The 22,043-nt window shown below is 42.5% G+C and overlaps 1 protein-coding gene across 3 annotated transcripts in view; it reads right to left on the reverse strand.

Annotated features, from left to right (window-relative positions):
* Positions 1 to 22,043, reverse strand: part of SLC9A8 (solute carrier family 9 member A8) — a 220,172-nt gene that overhangs the window by 170,911 nt on the left and 27,218 nt on the right. For all 3 annotated transcript variants that reach the window (XM_029612295.1, XM_029612294.1, XM_029612296.1), the window contains one exon: positions 13,214 to 13,272. In XM_029612295.1, coding sequence (XP_029468155.1) covers positions 13,214 to 13,272 — 59 coding nt within the window. The remainder of the gene's footprint in view (positions 1 to 13,213; positions 13,273 to 22,043) is intronic.

The raw sequence follows: 22,043 nt of genomic DNA on the forward strand, positions 1-22,043 counted from the left end.
TCAGGAGTGAACTGTTGAGCTGATTAAATTTTGTTAATTTCTACACCCACTTCCTGTATTTGTTTGGGGCAACAGCCCAAATCAATTGTCTTCCTTCTGTTCCCCCCCCCCCCCCCCCGTCCTCTAGCCTGATGAGCCTTTTAACTGCCATGGAGAGATGTAGGCAGGTCATCTATACCACAGCCCCAGCCCTCTGTATGTCTAAAGCCTGCTTCTTACACCAGGTTTTCAGCCACGTATTAAAGTGATCTATGTGGTTAAGTCTTTCCTTGCCATGCCCAAGATGCTTCTCCAGAACCTGGAAATCTCTTTGTACCGCCTGAATGTTACTTCTAAGCAAAGTCATTTGTGCCCAGATGGATGATAACATCAGTTTTGCAGTCCTTACTTTCTTCTCTGATTGCACTGACAATCTGGTGTGCCCTACTGCCAGCTGAGGATCCTGGAAGGCATTTAACTATTGTGTCCCCCCCTCAAAATGAATCCCCAAGTTGATACCTCTGATAACAGAGTCCCCCAGAAGAATGAGTTTTCCGTTTTGATGTTTGGTAGTATTTTGTTTGGCATTATTTTGGGGTTTGAGTGTGTATCGGGTGACTTTTTATATTTTTGACTCCGCTGCAGCTTCCATGTCTGGAATACTGTCAGCTTCCAATGCAGAAAAGGAATTTTGAATGGGTATTACAGGGGGGTGTCTGTGTCTCAGATCTTAGCCTACGAAAGCTCACAGTGACCTTTTTATTGCTTTGCTTCTGAATCCTCTGCGGGAGTAGGGGGAAGACTTGCTGGATGCTGCATCATGGGGGAGCATCATCTATTGCTAGCTAATTCCTCTTTGGCCTCCTTAATTGTAGTGAGCTCTGCTTTTAAGTTGAGTCAAATCCCTTTCCATTACAGAGAGCTTCAAAATAGATGAGGCAAGCTCTGAGCCTCCAGATGGTCTGCCTTAGGACTAATTCATCACACTGTATACTACACACTGTATAAATCATTATGACTGTATTCATTTCCTTCTCTATCAAAATAAGTGTCTATAATCAAACACCTTGTGACCGCAAAGTGATTGAGGGTCTTTGGTTACCTGCCTTAGGAAAGCTGTACAAGAAAAGCAACCTCTGGGGTGGGAGGGCTGAAAGGTTGAGATTAGTAACAGTAAACCTTTTTTAAAAAAGAACATAAGAACATGCCATACTGGGTGAGACCAAGGGTCCATCAAGCCCAGCATCCTGTTTCCAACAGTGGCCAATCCAGGCTATGAGTACCTGGCAAGTACCCAAACACTAAGTCTATCCCATGTTACTGTTGCTAGTAATAGCAGTGGCTATTTTCTAAGTCAACTTGATTAGACTTCTCCTCCAAGAACTTATCCAATCCTTTTTTAAACACAGCTACACTAACTGCACTAAACACATCCTCTGGCAACAAATTCCAGAGTTTAATTGTGCGTTGAGTGAAAAAGAATTTTCTCCGATTAGTTTTAAATGTGCCCCATGCTAACTTCATGGAGTGCCCCCTAGTCTTTCTATTATCCGAAAGAGTAAACAACAGATTCACATTTACCCATTCTAGATCTCTCATGATTTTAAAGACCTCTATCCTAACCTCTTTAGCCTTTCCTCATAGAGGAGCTGTTCTATCCCCTTTATCAGTTTGGTTGCCCTTCTCTGTACCTTCTTCATCTCAATTATATCTTTTTTGAGAGGTGACGACCAGAATTGTACACAGTATCCTTATAATAGATGAAACCTGCCACACACCCCTCAGACACCATTCCCTCGAAAACCCTTCTCTCTATTACCCCCGCCATCACCAAACCTATTAAGGACCTAATCAACTGCTCCATTACCGCAGGTAGTGTCCCAAACCCACTCAAACTGGCCATAGTTAAACCCCTCCTGAAGAAATCCACCCTTGACCCCACAGACCCGGCCAATTACCGTCCGATTTCCAATCTTCCTTTCTTATCCAAAGTCCTAGAGAGGGTTATTAACAAACAACTGACGGACTTTTTAGAAGACCACAATGTCCTCCACACTAAACAGTTCGGTTTTCGTAAAGCCCGAAGCACCGAAACCCTACTACTGGCCATGACAGACACCATACTCAAAGGTATGGATCACGGAAACTCGTACCTCCTCGCCCTATTAGACATCTCAGCTGCCTATGATACAGTCAACCATCAAATACTAATGGCCCGCCTAGCAGAAATAGGCATCGCAGGTACAGCTCTATCATGGCTCTCCTCCTACCTCACAAACAGAGAATACGTAGTAAAAATCGACAAGCACGAATCCTCACGCATACCTATCACGCAAGGTGTACCCCAAGGCTCATCCCTATCCTCCACCCTCTTTAATATTTACCTCCTACCCCTATGCCACCTCCTCTCCGTCCTAGGCCTGAATTTCTTCCTATATGCAGATGATGTGCAGATTCTCATACCGTTTCAAGAATCCATAAGCGAATCCTTGCAACGCTGGGAATCCTGCCTCACCACCATAAGCGCCTTGTTATCTGAACTCCATCTAGCTTTAAACACTTCTAAAACAGAATTACTTATCATCTCCAACCAACCTGAACGTTTCACCCTCCCCATGCGACAGAACACTCCTCAAAATACTACCACAACCCTCTCTCAGACCCAGTCTGTAAGAGACCTGGGCGTCTTCATAGATCAGCACCTAAGTTTTAAACCCCACATCAAAACTCTACTTAAGGGGGGTTTCTATAAACTTAACATCCTAAAAAAACTCAAACCCCTCCTCCACACCAATGATTTCCGCACAGTCATACAGACCACCATGCTCACAAAATTAGACTATTGCAACTCCCTGCTACTAGGACTCCCCGCCACCACCATCAAACCCCTTCAGATTCTACAAAACTCCATGGCCAGAGTCATAACCGGTACGCGCAAAAGAGACCACATCACCCCCATACTAAAGGACCTACATTGGTTGCCCATCTCCTTCCGCTCACAATACAAAACCCTCACCATCCTTCACAACACCCTACATAAACACAACCACACCTGGCTCGATGAAATGCCTCATTACCGCTCCTCCAACCGCCCCACAAGAACAACCCATACAGGTACTCTCCACATCCCATCCCTCAAAACAGCACACTCAACTCATACCAGAGGGAGAGCCTTCTCTGTCGCTGGCCCCACCCCCTGGAACTCCCTCCCCACCCTCCTACGCCAAGAGACATCCTTTCACAAATTTAAGAAAGGAGTCAAGACATGGCTTTTCTGACAGGCCTACCCCGACACAAACCAAATTTAATATCCCCTTTAGCCCCCTTGCTCTACCTTATACTCCTTGCTCCCCCCCTTTCCCAGGTCCTTCCTCTGAAGAAAACCTTTTACCCCTTTGAATACCACCTACTTCAACTTTTCCATAATCCTACCTAGTTAAGCGATTCCATGTACATTAGCCATCTGTACATGGTATCCCTCTTTTCTGCCTTTCTCTCCCCTCATTTCTTCAAACAAGCCTTTCTCCCCCTCCCTTCCTTTTCCCACTTTCTCTCCCCTTTTTTTCCTCAATCTATACCTTTCTTTTCCCTTACTTATCCCCCTTTTCCTACCCTTCCTACCTTCTACCCTTACCCTCTCCCCCCCCCTCGCCCTACCCCCCTGCCTACCCTTCTTTCAAACCTACACTACCCTTCTTTTCAAACCTACAATCTATACCTTTCTTTTCCCTTACTTATCCCCCTTTTCCTACCCTTCCTACCTTCTACCCCTTACCCTCTCCCCCCCCCTCGCCCTCTACCCCCCTGCCTACCCTTCTTTCAAACCTACACTCCTCGTTTTCCTTTAACATTATTTATTTATTTTGTTGTATTTTGCTTTTGGTTTTTCTGTTTGTTGCTTCTCGTTTTAGTAACATCCTATTGTTTCAATGTCATACTGTTATATTGTTATTTTGTTATACTGTATTTCCCAATTGAGTTCTATGTAAACCGGCATGATGTGTTTCACGAATGTCGGTAAATAAAAGTTAATAAATAAATAAATAAATAAATTTATTTTTTTATTTAAAGATTTTTATAAACCGACACTCGTTAAGAAAACATCACATCGGTTTCCATACAACATGAAAACAGCCAACGGGGCTTTACAGTGTAACTGATGGAAGAACTGGGGAGAGGGGGAGGGGGGAGGGGGGTTGGATACAGGGGGATTTTATTGCACATTCAGAGAACGCGAAACAAAAACAAAAATTAGAACCATATGTACAAGATATATACAATTGCACAAGGTGTGGTCTCACCATGGAGCAATACAGAGGCATTATGACATTTTCAGTTTTATTCACCATGCCCTTCCTAATAATTCCTAACATTGTTTGCTTTTTTGACGCTGCAGCACACTGAGCCGACGATTTCATACAAAGATAGAGAGAAAAGTATTTATTTAGAAAAAGCATTTAGCAGTTGGCGTGCTGGAATCTCCAGTATCAGGCTGCACACCACAACGTACACCCAGATCTGGTTTGGACTGGATTTTTTTCTAGTACCTTTGGTTCAATGGCTCCTCCTTGTAGAGGCAGGTGTGCACATTAGGGCTAAACTGAATTTACTTTTCCTATTTTTTGTTCCCAAAGACCAGATTTATCAAGCTAGAATAGCCCCTATACAAATTTCTTATTTTACAAGAACATAAGACTTGCCTTACTGGGTCAGACCAAGGATCCATCAAGCTCAGTATCCTGTTTCCAACAGCAGCCAATCCAGATCACAAGTAGCTGGCATAATTAAAAACAGGAGATAGGGAGATTACGTGATGTGGTGAGTTGGGAGGACGCATCTCTCACCAGCTCCAGGGCCCACTCCACACATCGCGCTCCATCACAGCCCGTCAATAGCTCCAAAAGGGCACAAATACAACGAGGGCATAGCGCTTATGTCCATCATTCCATATGCACAAACTTATACCGACGATGACAACCAAAGGAGGGAAATGAGAATAGGAGAAAACAAAGACCACTGACCCTAATATGGCGGCCACAGGAGATGGTGAGTCTCCTCACCCAATACTAACGATTGCAGATATAAAAAGAAGCAATCCGAGAAGCTCTTGAAGACAAGCTAACCCAAATAACTACGCAGTTAGGGGAAGTAAAAGAGTCCTTACAAGAACTACACCCTCGCTTAGAACAAGCTGAAAACTGGATTTCAATTCTTGAAGATGACGTGACACACACAGAGAGCAAAATGGCTGACAGCGAAAAAAAAAATACAGGCCCTCCAAAATAAGTTAGATGATCTTGAAAATAGGGCTAGTAGAGAAAACCTTCGTTTCCTCGGCATCCCAGAGGGTGTGGAAGACAAATCCCTCTGCTCGGCCTTAGAAGAATGGATTCCTGCATCGTTAGAACTCCTGCACCTACAAGGCAAACTCATAGTGGAGAGCACTCACCGGCTCGGGGTGAAAAGAGGTGCCAACACCCGCCCGCGATTGTTAATCGCAAAAATCCTTAACTCAGCTCATAAAACCGAGATATGGAGAGCTTCCAGATCGAAAACGGAGCTAACTTTTCAGGGAAGCTCGATCCGAATTTTCCAGGATTTTTCGGCAGCGGTTTTTTATTTTATTTATTTATTTAAGTTTTTTATATACCAACATTCAAGACAAAAGTCCCATCATGCTGGTTCACATGAAACAGGAGTGCAAAATAAACTTAAACTTGAACAATAGTGCGGAAAAGCAGTTACATGTAACAAGGAAAAATAGAACTTGGAGTGAGAAGGAAAAAGGAAAGGAAAACCAGCTAATTACATATAATTACATTGTAAGAGGTAGCTAATAGTGATATTGATGGTGATGTGTGTTGGTTTTTGAAGCTCAGAGGGGCTTTGCGGCAATATGCTCTTCTCTACACAATCGAGGAGTAAAGTTGTCCCTGCTCTTTCCAGCCCGCTTGAAAATCTGGCATGCTGACCAAGCACATACCTTTGAGACGCCAGTATCTGCTCAAATATTTCTTGAGGACATGAACAAATGACTCGGGAATAAAAGAGCGGGTGGACCAGGTAATTTCTTTTTCTATGTTGCAGCCTTATCAAGCCTAGAACTATGTTTTTTTTTAACAATTTCATCCTGTTGGAGTTAAACACGGGGGAAGCCAAAATTATTAAATTGCGGGGTCATTGCTAGTTACCAGTCATTCACCTCGGACCCCCATTTCTTCCATAACCCCACGTTTGGCAGGGGTCGGAGGCATTATTACACCAGCCCAAACAGAGTGGATAACTTTCTGTACATTTGCCAGCACGTGAACAAAAGACGGGACAGAACGAATGGTTTGCAGGGATGCCATAACAATACAAGCTGGCTGTAGTCCACTGAAACGGAGAAGATCGGGGGAAAATGCGCCTGCTTTACGATCATTAAACATCCACAGACTTTCACATCGATGGAGCCTCATACCTAGAATATGGTAGTTTAGCTGTACGATCGTTCGTACTTAAGACTTGGTGAAAAAACGATCCTGGGATCAGCCGGTAACAAGGGATATAAGGCGCCTGCCCTGGGATAGGCCCTTTAGCTCTTTGGGTCTCAGCACTGTAAAGTTGGACAAGTCAAAAACAAAACAAAACACGGAGACTTTATCTTCAGTTTGTCCATAAATGATGGATCTTTGTTGGGTTTCTGTTCGCTTAAAGTTTCTGTGGAGTGAGGACCCTGGACACATTAAACGGATCTCCATACCTCCTACTAATGGAGGCATTGAAATCTCAGGTTTTGCTTATGGGAAAGGGAAGGAAAAAAGGGGAGGGAGAAGGGGATTGGGGACAAAAAGCTTTTGTGGGAGGGAGGGGGAACATTGTTGTATATATCGCTCTGTGTACAAACTCTTCTTTGTGGTCTAGCAATAGGTACTGACATCTTCAAAATATTCAATATCACTGAACAGATGGGCATTTTTGGCAAAAATATCACGAAGGCAAAGGGGAACAGGATAGAGGGGCGGCTAGGCTGAGGTCCTTCCCTCTTAAGGTTATCTTGCACTCTTTACAACTTTCCCAGGCCCTATTACTACCTAATGCCTAAACTTATATCTTGGAATGTCAATGGCCTGGGAACACCAGTGACGAGGAAAAAGGTTTAATCCCATCTTAAACACTTGCATGCAGACATAGCATGTATTCAAGAGACACATTTAACAGCACTGGAAAGCACAAAACTCCAAAGGGAATGGGTGGGTACATGTCTATTTTCTGAGGCATGGCACAGGAAAGGGGGAGGGGGTAGCTATTTTAATCAACAAAACTACTAATTTCCAGTTTTTGAAAGCCATATCTGATCCAGAGAGACATTATCTTATTTTGTTAGGTCTCTGGAACACTAAACCGGTCACAATTTGCACGGCATACGCCCCAAATGATTATGACCATGAATTTTTCGTGAACTTATGTAACTTACTCCATATACATGCCCAAGGCACACTATGTTTTAGGGACTTTGTGTCCATGATATATCCCTAGATAAGTGTCCCTCCCCAGTGAAACCTTATGGAAAGCGAAAAAAAGGGATAGCATACCTTTGTCATCGTGTCGATCTCCTTGATGTGTGGAGAACGCTCCACCCAAACGAACGAGATTATACTCACATCTCGAGATCTCACAACACGCTTTCACATATTGACTACATACTAATTTCCCAACAAGTTTTTTTTGAAGTAACTACTGCCGCTATAGAAACACTAGCTATATTGGACCATACTCCGATCTCCATCCAATTCCATTCTCAATCCTCCACCCATCAAGCTCGTTTGTGGATTTCCCCTTGTTTCTCAAGGATGATGTTCAATTCCAAATATTTTTAAAGGATAAATGGAAAGATTATGAAACACACAACCAACAACATATTGGCACACCGCATCTTTATTGGGAGGCCGCAAAAGCGGTACTAAGGGGAGAAATCATTTCTTACGTTCACTCTCGTAATAAACAGATAAATAAATCAATCTTACACTTAGAATCCCTGCTCAAGGAAGCAAAAGAGGCAATGCTTCAGCAAAACTCCGAGAGCAAAAGAGCCGAGTTCTATAGCGTGCTGAGCAGACTGAACACCCTTTTAGATACGAGGGCCAAAGCTTATCTCTGGAAAGGCCAACAGGTTTTTTTTTAATTCGGAAATAAACCAGGTCACTTACTGGCCAGACTAACAAAAGCACAGCGGCCAAAGTCCTTTGTAGCCAATCTGAAATTTTCCTCCGGCGGGGTCACGTCTACTGATACTGAGATAAGTGAAGTTTTTAAACAATTCTATAACACGTTATATACAACTGACACAAAGGGGGACGAAGCAGAAGAGGCATTCTTTCAAGATGTTACTCTTCCCACACTTTCAGCCTCTCAACTGGCCTTTTTAAATAGACCTCTCCAGACCTATGAAATCACACAAGTAATCACAGCGGTACAATCGGGCAAATCTCTGGGCCCGGATGGGTTAACCTATGACTTATAAAATTCTTTCACCTTACATTGGCAAAACACTGACTAACTATTTCCAGGAAGGGCTCATAAGACATAGCTTTCCTACCCAGCCCATATCACAGTCCTCCCGAAACCTGGTAAAGACTTATAATATCCTTCATCATACAGGCCCATTCCGTTGCTAAATTGCAACTTTAAAATATTAGCCAAAGCCTTAGCAGAAAGACTGAAAGTATTCCTTCCTCATCTGACATCTACTCACCAAACGGGATTTGTTAGAGGACGTAAGCCAAACGCGAATATTATTAAATTGTTAACTGCCATGAATATTTGTCAACTCCAAGATATACCAGCTTTGGTCATAGGCTTTGATTTGGAGAAAGCCTTTGACCGGGTAGAGTGGCGCTATCTTTTTTCGGTTTTGCAACGATATGGGATCAGAGGGGATTTCCTACACTACATTTCCTTACTATACAATGACCCGACCTCCCGCATTTTAGTTAATGGATGTTTGTCAGGAGAAATAAAGATTAAGAGAGGGGTCCGCCAGGAATGTCTGTTATCCCCTCTATTATATATATTGTCCCTTGACCACCTTTTACGTAAAATTGATGAGAGTAGGATGGTGAAGGGCTTTGGTGATTTTGTGATTTTGCGGATTTTGCGGACGATTTGATGGTCTTCCTCACCAAACCTCAATCATCGCTTTCGGCTGTTCTTGAACTCCGGAGTCAGTTTGGTGGTTTCGCAGGCCTTCAGATTAACTGTGAAAAATCTGAGGCTCTGCAGAGTTCCGGTAATGTCCAAAGGTCCTGGCAAGGAATTTTTTCCCCTCAAGTGGGTGATGGATAACTTAAAATACCTGGGCCTCCGCATTCCCCAAAGGTTTGGTAGATTATACACCGCAAATATACAGCCCTTGATGGAGACCATGCTGGCCACCCTGCGGAAGGGGTCACCCTTACCACTTTCGCTGGTAGGCCATATACAGCTCTTTAAAATGGTTATGCTGCTCAAGTGGCTTTACCTCCTCCAACTGGCCCCCCTCTGGATTTCTAAAACGGACCACTATAAGTTACAAAAAGCTTTACGGTCTTTCTTGTGGCAGGGAAAAAGAGCCAGATACCCATACAGATTCTAATGAATTTAAAAGAAAAAGGGGGATTGGGATGCCCGAATTTGGGGCTATACAATTTAGCTTGTGGCATTCGCCATGTTAAGGACTGGCTGTTCGCCACATCATCCTTCACCCCTTATCATTACTTACTGGAGTGGTATGGTGTGCCGTCCCTAAACCCCTTGATACAACTCCCTAATCAGATGATCCCACAACATATAAAAACTCAGGAATTATTATGTATGTGCCGCCAGGCCTGGAAATGGTTTTGTAAAATGGGGCAAGTGCCCAACCCTTTAACCTCGCTTATCACCATCACTGGTAATGACTCGTTTCCTCCAGAGAAGGGGAGTGGGGTCTTTCAATGTTGGAACCAATTAGGCCTTACTTATATATACGACATATACGATACGACTGGGAATATACTTCCTTTTCACACACTTCAGCAACGGTATACACTACCTACAGCGGATCTTTTTGCATATTTACAAGTAACTCACTTTATAAAATCCAAGAAGCCGTTTCTCGCAGAAACTCCAGAAATACAGAAAATAAGAGACATAATTCAAGTGGGGAAATGAAACAAATCCACAGTCTCTAATTATCACAAAGAGGTACTGAGGTTGTCTGACCCACAGCTCCCTAGCCCACTATATGTAAAATGGACGGAATGGGTTCTTTTTTCTTTAACGTATGCAGAATTTGCGAAATGTTTTATGGACTTGCCTATGATAACTGAAAATGTTATAATGCAAGAAACGAATTACAAATTTCTTTGGCAAAGCTATATAACTCCCCAACGAGCCCACCAAATGAAACTAACGCAGTCTCCCAACAGCCCTAAATGTGAAAATAGCAATGGAACTTATTTTCATTGTTTTGGGACTATGAACAAATTTCCCTTTTCTGGAAGAGAGTGCGCCATGCCTGTTCAAACATACTGAAAAAAGTATTGCCACCAGACCCCAACCTTTGGCTTTTCGGAGTAGATGATTCCATACCAATGACACTCCCTGCCTCAGAACATTTGTTTATCTCCAAGGCTGGAGTGGTGGGGAAACAAATTATTCTAGCAAAATGGTTAAGCCCCGAGAGCCCCAGTTTTGACCATTGGTTAAGGAAAATAGCGTGCTCTATAGAACACAAATGTACTATCCTCACGCCAGTTATGCCTAAGAAATCTGTACTTGTCTCCCAGTCCTGGAAGTCCTTCACAACTTATCTTACTCCTCGCATTGGACCCCTTTGAGACCCTTGGAACCAAGATAAGCTCCTAAATCTCAACGAGGGAACATCTGCGGATGTTAACAAAACTTGAGTAGGACTGGCACCGGGCATATAAACTACTACTTTACCAGTGCCTTCTGTTAGGACTCAATTGGACTTCACTCGCTCTCTGTTTATAGACCACAGTGAGAAAAAAAAACATGGAAATTGGGAGGGGGGGGGGAGAAATTTTGGGAGGGGGAGGGGAAGAGTTCTGGACTTTGTTTGAAATTATCTGACAGTTCCTGTTTCGTTGTTTTTATTATGCAAAAATTAATAAAGATATTTTTTAAAAAACAAACAAAAAAAAAAAACCCAGGAGATAGATTCCATGTTGATAACATCTAGGGATAAGTAGTGTCTTTTCCTAAGTCTATCTGGTTAACAACAGTTTATGGATTTCTCCAAGAACTTGTTGAAACCTTTTTTAATTCCAGCTATGCAAGCTGCATTTACCAAATCCTCCGGCAATGACTTCTAGAGATTAATTATGCACTGAATTAAAAACAATTTTCTCCGATTTGTTTTAAATGTGCTAGTAATTTCATGGAGTGTCCCCTACTTTTTGTATTATTTGAAAGAATAATTAGCCAATTCACATTTACCCCTTCTATTCCATTCATGATTTTAAACACCTCTATCATATCCCCCCTCAGCCGTTTCTTCTCCAAGCTGAACAGCCCTAACCTCTTTAGCCTTTCCTCATAGGGGAGCTGTCCATCCCCTTTATCATTTTGGTCACCCTTCTCTGTACCTTTTCTAGTTCAGCTATATCTTTTTTGACGTGTGGCAACCAGAATGACATGCAGTACTCTAGGTGTAATCTTCCCATGGAGAAATACATAATTAATATAACATTCTCCATTTTATTCTCCATTCCTTTTCCTAATAATTCCTAACATTCTGTTTGCTTTTTTGACCGTCGCGCCGCATACTGAGCTGAGGATTTCAAATTACTGTCCATGATGAGGCCCAGACCTTTTTTCTGGGTTGTAACTCCAAATATGGAACCTAACATTATGTAACTATAGTAAGGATTACTTTTCTCTATGTGCCCTGCTTTGCACTTGTTCACATAAAATTTTATCTGCCATTTGGAAGCCCATTCTCCCAGTCTCGCAAGGTTGTCGTGCAATTTCTTACAATCCACTTGTGATTTCACTACTTGGAATAATTTTGCCATCTGTAAATCTGATCACCTCACTCACTGTTCCCTTTTCCAGTCAATTTATAAATACAATATATAAAGAACACCAATCCCAGAATAGATCCTTGAGGCACTCCACTGTTTATCTTTCTCCACTGAGAAAACTGACCATTTATTCCTACTCCCTGTTTCCTATCTTATAAAAATGTTTGCAATCCACAATAGGCCATTGCTTTCTATCTCATGACTCCCAGCCCCCCAAGGAGTACCTCATAGGGGACCTTGTCAAATGCCTTCTGAAAACCCGAATACACTATGTTTATTATCCCCTTCAAAAGAAAATGTAGCAGATTGGTGGAGGCAAGACTTCTCTTGAGTAAATCCATGCTAGCTGTGTCCCATTAAAATATGCCTTTCTATATGTTCTATGATTTAATTCTTTAGAATAGTTTCTACGATTTTTTCCTGCGCTAAAGTCAGGCTCACTGGTCTATAGTTTCCCGGATCACCCTTGGAACCCTTTTTAAAGACCAGCGTCACATTGGCCACCCTCCAGTCTTCACTTACAACAGATTATTTTAATGATCAATTACAAATTACTAGTAACAGATCTGCAATTTCATTTTTTAGTTTTTTTCAGGACTTTGGAGTTTTAACCATCTGGCCCAGGCAATTTGCTACAGCCAAGCTATAAACAGCAGCTATTTAAAGGGAAAAAATTAGTCAATAGGTAAAGAAACATTCTGTTTCCCCTACTAACCAAAGCCACAACACAATTAAAGGCATCTGATAATTCTTCAAGTTTAAATCTTTATAGGTTGGGATACCTTTCAAAGGGCCAAAACAGAGACTATAGCACATGCTGTTTTTTTGGCTTTTTTTTTTTTTTTAAGTAATAATCTACTGGCTTTCTCCTGCAGAAATATAGCTTTCAGAATTTTTGATCATTTTCACTAACACGTGTATAAATCTGACATCTTTTATCAAAATCACAGAACAAATTAATTGTAAAAACTAAAAGGGGTTAATATACATATGTAATTCAACACTTAGTTATATTTGCCAGAAATAGCTAAATTGGCAAATCAGGTGGGCCAAATCAACTATTTCTAACAATGACACAATTAGCAAGGATCAAGCACAAAGCAATTCATAATTAAGGCTACGCTTCAGAATTACTATATATACAAACTAAAATATCCTCACAACAGCAAAAATAAGTGAAAATGTACCTTCCAATTTGCTAGTTTTTGCGATTCGATGATTTTTATTACTGCTCCCATTAGGATTCCTAGGGGAAATAAAAAGACACACAAACTGAAGATGTTTCAGGTTTTACTTACATGGGTATTTGATTTTCTTATTGTACTTCTTCCCACATTTATGTAAAGCATGGGAGTGATGTTAGACAAAAATAAATATTTATCTCAATGAGAGGCAGAATCATTTTTTAAAAAGATAAGAACATAAGATTTTCCATACTGGATCAGACCAAAGATCTATCAAGCCCAGTGTCCTATTTCCAATAGTGGCCAATCCAAGTCACAAGTACCTGGCAGGATCTCAAAAGGTCGATAGATTCCATGCTGCCTACTCTAGAGACCCTGGGCTACTTTAGCATTTAATACCACCACTCAACATAATGAACCAAAAAGCGGCAATCACCCCTGTCACTCATGCCTGCAACCTAGTAATCATAATTGACAACGAACTTTCCTTCAAGAATCACATCACTACTAAAATCAAAGACGGATATCACAAACTTCTAACCCTACGTCATCTAAAGCCTTTCCTCTCCCCCAACGACTTCAGATCAGTCCTTCAACTACTCATCTTCTCCAGTCTAGACTACTGCAAATCCCTGCTATTCAACTTACCTCTCACCACCATCCGACCACTCCAAATCCTCCAAAATACAGCCGCCAGAATACTTACAGGAACTAAAAAACATGATCACATTACTCCAACACTTATATCACTATACTGGCTCCCAATAAAATTCAGGATAGAATACAAAATACTATCCATATTACAAAACTATTATACGAAAAACAAACAAACTGGCTAAGTACATCTATAAAACTCCACTCTCCAAACCGAAACCTCCGCTCAGCTAACAAAGGTCTATTAAAGATTCCACCTGTGCACTCTAACCAACTTACCTCAACTCGGAAGAGGGCCATATCCCTAGGAAGTCCCAAACTCTGGAACACCCTCCCAACCGAACTTAGAACACAGCAAAATTTAAAAACCTTCAAAAAAGAACTAAAAACTTGGATGTTCACCAAAGCCTACCAAAACATCCAATGACTCAATTATTATCTCCTCCTACTGGCAATATGCAAACATGTGGAACCAACATAAGCACATAATAGAACATATATAGTTTGACATCCGAACTACATCTATAAAGCACACAATTTCTATGTTAACAATCGCATGAATCTTTTTGGACACTATGTTAAACATCGAAACTTTGTAAACCGTTGTGATGGCAAAACCGGACAGTATATAAAACTCGATAAATAAATAAATAATTTCAACTTCTCTGTTGGGATGCCTTAACTTCCCTGTTTTGTTAGTATCCTTCAAAAATACATCATTCCGAACCATGAGCTTCTGAACAACTGTGGGCTTTCCCACATAATCCAATTTAAAAGCTGCTCTCTCTCTTTTTTAAAGGTTAGTGCCAGAAACCGTTACACTCTGGTAAAGGTGTAGCCCATCTCTTCGGAATAGACTTGCCTTCCCCAGAACGTTCCCCTGTTTCCCACAAATCTGAAACCCTCTGTTGTGTCCGGTGCTAGACGGCTTCGACCCGTTTGCCTCACCTTATTCACGGCTCCTCCCGGTTACCTAGGAAAGGTGGCCGCGTCTACAAGCCGACCTCTCTGGCGTCCCCAGAATGGCTATGGTGTAGCCTCCTGCCATGCTCCTCCCAGGTACCTACTAGGGTGCGCGCGCACCACCCACATCTTTATTCCAACCTTGGCACGAACCTCAGGGTGTTCCCCCTTGCTGACGTCACACCATCCGGGTTATAACCTATTCTAATTTGCTAGCTCATTGAGTTAGCAAGGACTCTAATCCGTTCCTGTCTACGCTCCTCTGTCACTTCCGTGCTGCCGCTGGAAGCTCTCTCTTTGCCCTTCGGGGTAACTGCTAACTTGGGTACCCGCTCCTTGGGGACCTTCTGCTTTATTTCAGGTGCCTTACAGGGAACAGGTACTCGCTCCTCGAGGGCCTGCTCTCCCTGCCTCGGTGCCTGCACTTCCTGCTACAACCTGGTGGAATCACATATCTACAGCAAACACCTAGTGAGTACTCTAACTCTCTGCCTATCTCATCCACAGCACTGCCTAGCTGGGAAACCTATACTGGACTTCACCTATACCATCGGGGTGAGAAGGGCTCCCTCTGCCGAGGTCCCTGAGACTGCTACTACCAGACTGCCTCACTACTGCCACCTCTGGTGGTACTCTTCAAGCTGTATAATAAAGAACTAACTGTGTTTGTGCATTCTGAGTCTAGCTTAGTACTGTGGCTCCTCACGGGGCTACTCCCCGTGGGCATGGTCATCTGCCACAGTACCCAAGGATCCACCCAAACACCGCTCAATTATAACACCCTCTTCCCTGTACCACTGACTCATTCTCACATTGAGACTCTAGAGCTCAGCCTGCCTCTGGGGTTCTGGCATGGAACAGGAAGCAACCCTGGAAGTTCTGGATTTCAGTTTCTTAACAGACTAAATTTAGCATCCAAATCTACCTCCTGCACCTATGTATGATGGTACCTATGTCATTGGCACCCCCATGTACAACGTCAGTCAGCTCCTTCCCAGCACGCTCTAAAATCTTATCTAGGTGATGCATGAGGTCTGCTACTTTTGCAACAGGCAAACAAGTAACTAAGCAATCCTCATGCACACCAGCCAACCAGCTATTGACATTTCTAATGAGAAAATCACCCACTATGACAGCTGTCCTAACCTGTCCATCCTGGGCACACGACCCTAGAAACACACCTTCAGTACAAAAAAATAAGGCATCAGCTGGAGAGCAGGTCCTAGCATCAAGATCACTTCCTTCCATACAAAGCTGATGGTCTCCTGCCAGGTGACCCTCCTCCTCCAAAGAAATACAGGGGTTGCTTGACTGGATTTGGGACCACTCTATGTCCTGGAATGTCTCCTCTCTGTCTGCTTCGGCTCCTTCAAGTCTGCCACTCTGGCCTCCAGAGATTGGACTAGTTCTCCGAGAGCCAGGAGCTGTTTGCACCGGGTGCACACATACAACACCTCATCAATAGGTGTATCATTCATCATTCATGTGGAACTTGGTGCAGAAGACTGGATATCTGTAATCACAAAACTAGGCCCAACTGGATGCTAAAGTACTATTCTAGAATTCATTTTTGAAAGCCTTTGTTTTAGTTATTTATTTTATTTTTAGATTTTTTTATACCGGTGTTCCTGTATGAAATACAGATCACATCGGTTTACATTGAAACTGAACATAAATTTTTTCCTAGAGTTTTATCGGGTCAGGCTAAAAGCAGATAGCTTCGCTTTACTGCACATACAATTAGTTATTTTTACATACAGTCTATGCTAATGGCCTCAGGGTTTCTTCTTGCCCCAGAAGAAAGGTGGTTACTGCATTTTTTCACAGTAAAGTAGGGCAATAAACTGATAATAAAGTAATTCAATAGCCAGGAATGTTACAGATACATGACAGTATCAAAAAGTCAAGGCTTGTGAGAAACTGCTGCAAAAGAACATAAGAAAATGCCATACTGGGTCAGACCAAGGGTCCATCAAGCCCAGCATCCTGTTTCCAACAGTGGCCAATCCAGGCCATAAGAACCTGGCAAGTACCCAAAAACTAAGTCTATTCCATGTAACCATTGCTAATGGCAGTGGCTATTCTCCAAGGGGCAGATTTTAAAAAGTTGCACGAGCGCGTACTTTTGTTCGCGCAGCAGGTGCCTGATTTTATAAGATACGCACGTAGCTGCACGTATCTTATAAAATCTGGGGTCGGCGTGCGCAAGGCTGCGCAAAATCAGCAGCCTGCGTGCGCCGAGCCGCGCAGCCTGCCTCCGTTCCCTCCAAGGCTGCTCCGATTTCGGAGCGGCCTTGGAGGGAACTTTCCTTCGCCCTCCCCGCACCTTCCCCTCCCTAACCCACCCCCCCGGCCCTATCTAACCCCCCCTTACCTTTGTTGGCAAAGTTACGCCTGCTTCCAGCAGGCGTAACTTTGCGCGCGTCGGCCGGCAGCCCCGCTCCGTCCTCCGGTCCCGAGGGCTGGTCCGGAGGCCTCGACCATGCCCCCGGGCCGGCGCCACGCCGCCGGGCCGCCCCCGAAACGCCGCGTCAGTAGCCCCCGCCCCCGACACGCCCCCTTACAAAAGCCCCGGGACTTACGCGCATCCTGGGGCTTTACACGCACCAGCGGCCTATGCAAAATAGGCACGCGAGGGCCCTGCACGTGTAAATCCGGAAGGATTTACGCGCGCGGGCCTTTGAAAATCCGCCCCACAGTGAACTTAATAGCAGGTAATGGACTTCTCCAAGAACTTATCCAATCCTTTTTTAAACACAGCTATACTAACTGCACTAACCATATTCTCTGGCAACAAATTCCAGAGTTTAATTGTGCGTTGAGTAAAAAAGAACTTTCTCCGATTAGTTTTAAATGTGCCCCATGCTAACTTCATGGAGTGCCCCCTAGTCTTTCTACTATCCGAAAGAGTAAATAACCGATTCACATCTACCCGTTCTAGACCTCTCATGATTTTAAACACCTCTATCATATCCCCCCTCAGTTGTCTCTTCTCCAAGCTGAAAAGTCCTAACCTCTTTAGTCTTTCCTCGTAGGGAAGTTGTTCCATTCCCCTTATCATTTTGGTAGCCCTTCTCTGTACCTTCTCCATCACAATTATATCTTTTTTGAGATGCGGCGACCAGAATTGTACACAGTATTCAAGGTGCGGTCTCACCATGGAGCGATAAAGAGGCATTATGACATTTTCCGTTTTATTCACCATTCCTTTTCTAATAATTCCCAACATTCGGTTTGCTTTTTTGACTGCCGCAGCACACTGTACCGACGATTTCAATGTGTTATCCACTATGACACCTAGATCTCTTTCTTGGGTTGTAGCACCTAATATGGAACCCAACATTGTGTAACTATAGCATGGGTTATTTTTCCCTATATGCATCACCTTGCACTTATCCACATTAAATTTCATCTACCATTTGGATGCCCAATTTTCCAGTCTCACAAGGTCTTCCTGCAATTTATCACAATCTGCTTGTGATTAACTACTCTGAACAATTTTGTGTCATCTGCAAATTTGATTATCTCACTCGTCGTATTTCTTTCCAGATCATTTATAAATATATTGAACAGTAAGGGTCCCAATACAGATCCCTGAGGCACTCTACTGTCCACTCCCTTCCACTGAGAAAATTGCCCATTTAATCCTACTCTCTGTTTCCTGTCTTTTAGCCAGTTTGCAATCCACGAAAGGACATCGCCACCTATCCCATGACTTTTTACTTTTTCTAGAAGCCTCTCATGAGGAACTTTGTCAAACGCCTTCTGAAAATCCAAGTATACTATATCTACCGGTTCACCTTTATCCAGATGTTTATTAACTCCTTCAAAAAAGTGAAGCAGATTTGTGAGGCAAGACTTGCCCTGGGTAAAGCCATGCTGACTTTGTTCCATTAAACCATATCTTTCTATAAGTTCTGTGATTTTGATGTTTAGAACACTTTCCACTATTTTTCCTGGCACTGAAGTCAGGCTAACCAGTCTGTAGTTTCACGGATCACCCTTGGAGCCCTTTTTAAATATTGGGGTTACATTTGCTATCCTCTAGTCTTCAGGTACAATGGATGATTTTAATGATAAGTTACAAATTTTTACTAATAGGTCTGAAATTTCATTTTTTAGTTCCTTCAGAACTCTGGGGTGTATACCATCCGGTCCAGGTGATTTACTACTCTTCAGTTTGTCAATCAGGCCTACCACATCTTCTAGGTTCACCGTGATTTGATTCAGTCCATCTGAATCATTACCCATGAAAACCTTCTCCATTACGGGTACCTCCCCAACATCCTCTTCAGTAAACACCGAAGTAAAGAAATCATTTAATCTTTCCGCAATGGCCTTATCTTCTCTAAGTGCCCCTTTAACCCCTCGATCATCTAACGGTCCGACTGACTCCCTCACAGGCTTTCTGCTTCGGATATATTTTTAAAAGTTTTTACTGTGAGTTTTTGCCTCTAAAGCCAACTTCTTTTCAAATTCTCTCTTAGCCTGTCTTATCAATGTCTTACATTTAACTTGCCAATGTTTATGCTTTATCCTATTTTCTTCTGTTGGATCCTCTTCCAATTTTTGAATGAAGATCTTTTGGCTAAAATAGCTTCTTTCACCTCCCCTTTTAACCATGCCGGTAATCGTTTTGCCTTCTTTCCACCTTTCTTAATGTGTGGAATACATCTGGACTGTGCTTCTAGAATGGTATTTTTAACAATGACCACGCCTCTTGGACATTTTTTACTTTTGTAGCTGCTCCTTTCAGTTTTTTTTCTAACAATTTTTCTCATTTTATCAAAGTTTCCCTTTTGAAAGTTTAGCACGAGAGCCTTGGATTTGCACACTGTTCCTTTTCCAGTCATTAAATCAATTTGATCATATTATGATCACTATTGCCAAGCGGCCCCACCACCGTTACCCTCTCTCACCAAGTCCTGTGCTCCACTGAGAATTAGATCTAAAATTGCTCCCTCTCTCGTCGGTTCCTGAACCAATTGCTCCATAAAGCTATCATTTATTCCATCCAGGAACGTTATCTCTCTAGCGTGACCCGATGATACATTTACCCAGTCTATATTGGGGTAATTGAAGTCTCCCATTATTACTGCACTACCAATTTGGTTAGCTTCCCTAATTTCTCTTAGCATTTCACTGTCCATCTCACCATCTTGACCAGGTGGACGGTAGTATACCCCTATCACTGTAGTCTTCCCTGACACACAAGGGATTTCTACCCATAAAGATTCAATTTTGTATTTAGTCTCATGCAGGATGTTTATCCTGTTGGACTCTATGCCATCCCGGACATAAAGCGCCACACCTCCTCCTGAGTGCTCCTCTCTGTCATTGCGATATAATTTGTACCCCGGTATAGCACTGTCCCATTGGTTATTCTCTTTCCACCATGTCTCTGAGATGCCAATTAAGTCTATGTCATCATTTACTGCTATACATTCTAATTCTCCCATCTTACTTCTTAGACTTCTGGCATTAGCATACACACATTTCAAAGTTTGTTTTTTGTTTGTATTTTCATTCTGCTTTTTAATTGATAGGGATAAGTTAGAATTTTTTAGCTCAGGTGAGTTTTAGTTACAGGCACTTGGACTACTTTTCTAATTATTGGAACCTCACTGTCGGGATGCCCTAATTTTAATGCATCATTAGTATCCTTTAAAGATACCTCTCTCCGAACCATGCGCTGCTGAGCGACTGTCGGCATGCTCTCATATTACTAATTAAAGTGAAATAAGTATGGAAAGTAAAAAGGAACAGTACACAGAGAGCAAAGATTCACTTTCATTTTCCAGAGTCTGGAGCCTGAGATGAAGCTTTGCAGCCAAAGCTCGGTCCAAGTAAGTCAAAACGATACCACGAAACACGAGAAGGAAAGCAGCAGTACATTATGGGATAAGTGTTGGACCATGAGGGACTGTCATACATCGTCTCAGATATTTTCATCAAATTTTCACATTTTTCACTGAGTTTTGCCCAGAATTATGAGCCAAGTGGAGATGACAGAGCTAACACTGGTCTAGATGTTAAGTATATGGGACTTTATTTAATTACAAATTATTTATTTTAAAGATAAAAAAAATAAAAAAAAATAAAAAAGATTCTGCACAAATCACTTTCTTATACATATTTATTTCACTCTGCCACGAAAAATGTGAAAATCTATGGGGCCAGATTTTGGACCTGAAAATTTCATGAAAAGGCCTGCACGACAGTCTTACAAATTATTCCATCACACACCACCGTTTTAAGTATTGTAGCTTCTGGGCCTCAGACTTTATTATAATGGAAGTCAGAGCCTTGTCAATTGATCCAGATGAAGCTACTTCTCAGAATTTCTCCAGCAGAAAAAAAGGGAGGGGAGGGGAAAAATCAATGAATTCCCTAGATATCCTATCTGACTAAGCATCTTACAAGCCCTGCAGTGACAACGCTGTGTATTTGCTAGTAATAAAAGCCGCAACACCATTTATTCAATTTAAACGCAGTCCTTCCGCATGCTCCCGATGAGACAGTTCAGGCACACACAGCTGCACATATATTTCCTTAGCAAAATGAACTGAGATAAAAGGATAAATATAATTCCAGAGTAAAATCATTAACGCCAATCCAACACGCCATGCTGTAGATACGAGCTAACGAGTCAGGTTGAATCATGACCCGAAAAGCTAAAATTATTAATGAACTAGTAGTGATTCCATTTTTTATAAATGTCGAGTAAAATCACTGCAATGATGCAGGCACTTAACTCAGCTGGAGGCACTGTAGAAATAGGGGAAAATTAGCAAGCCAGAGATACAGAAGGCACTGTGTAAAGAGAATCTCCGCTGCCCCCCCCCCCAACCCAGAAATAATCAACCACGTTAAGAAAGAAAGTGCCAGAGAACAGGAAGTGGCTAGGAACTGAAGTCCCAAGGAGACTTAACCTAAAGCCAGTCAGGTGAAGAAACTGATGTCTGAAGCAAGTAACATTAATTGCGGGATGAGGATGAGGCAAATTAAGGATCTCCTCTGAGAGGAGGAGACTGCCAGGGGAGCAGGGAGCTCCCAAAAAGCAAAGGCTGGTTAGAGGAGACTGTGTGGGCCAGGAACTGCCACTACAGCTGGAGGACATCCATTTAAGAAGACTGGAGAGCTTGCTGTTTGGAGTTAGCAGCATGATGGGAATAGCAGAAAGGGGTATTTTAGGTGTTGATTAGGGTTTATGCCA

The sequence above is a fragment of the Rhinatrema bivittatum genome, chromosome 8 (assembly GCF_901001135.1).
Source record: "Rhinatrema bivittatum chromosome 8, aRhiBiv1.1, whole genome shotgun sequence".
In the NCBI taxonomy this organism is placed as follows: Eukaryota; Metazoa; Chordata; class Amphibia; order Gymnophiona; family Rhinatrematidae; genus Rhinatrema; species Rhinatrema bivittatum.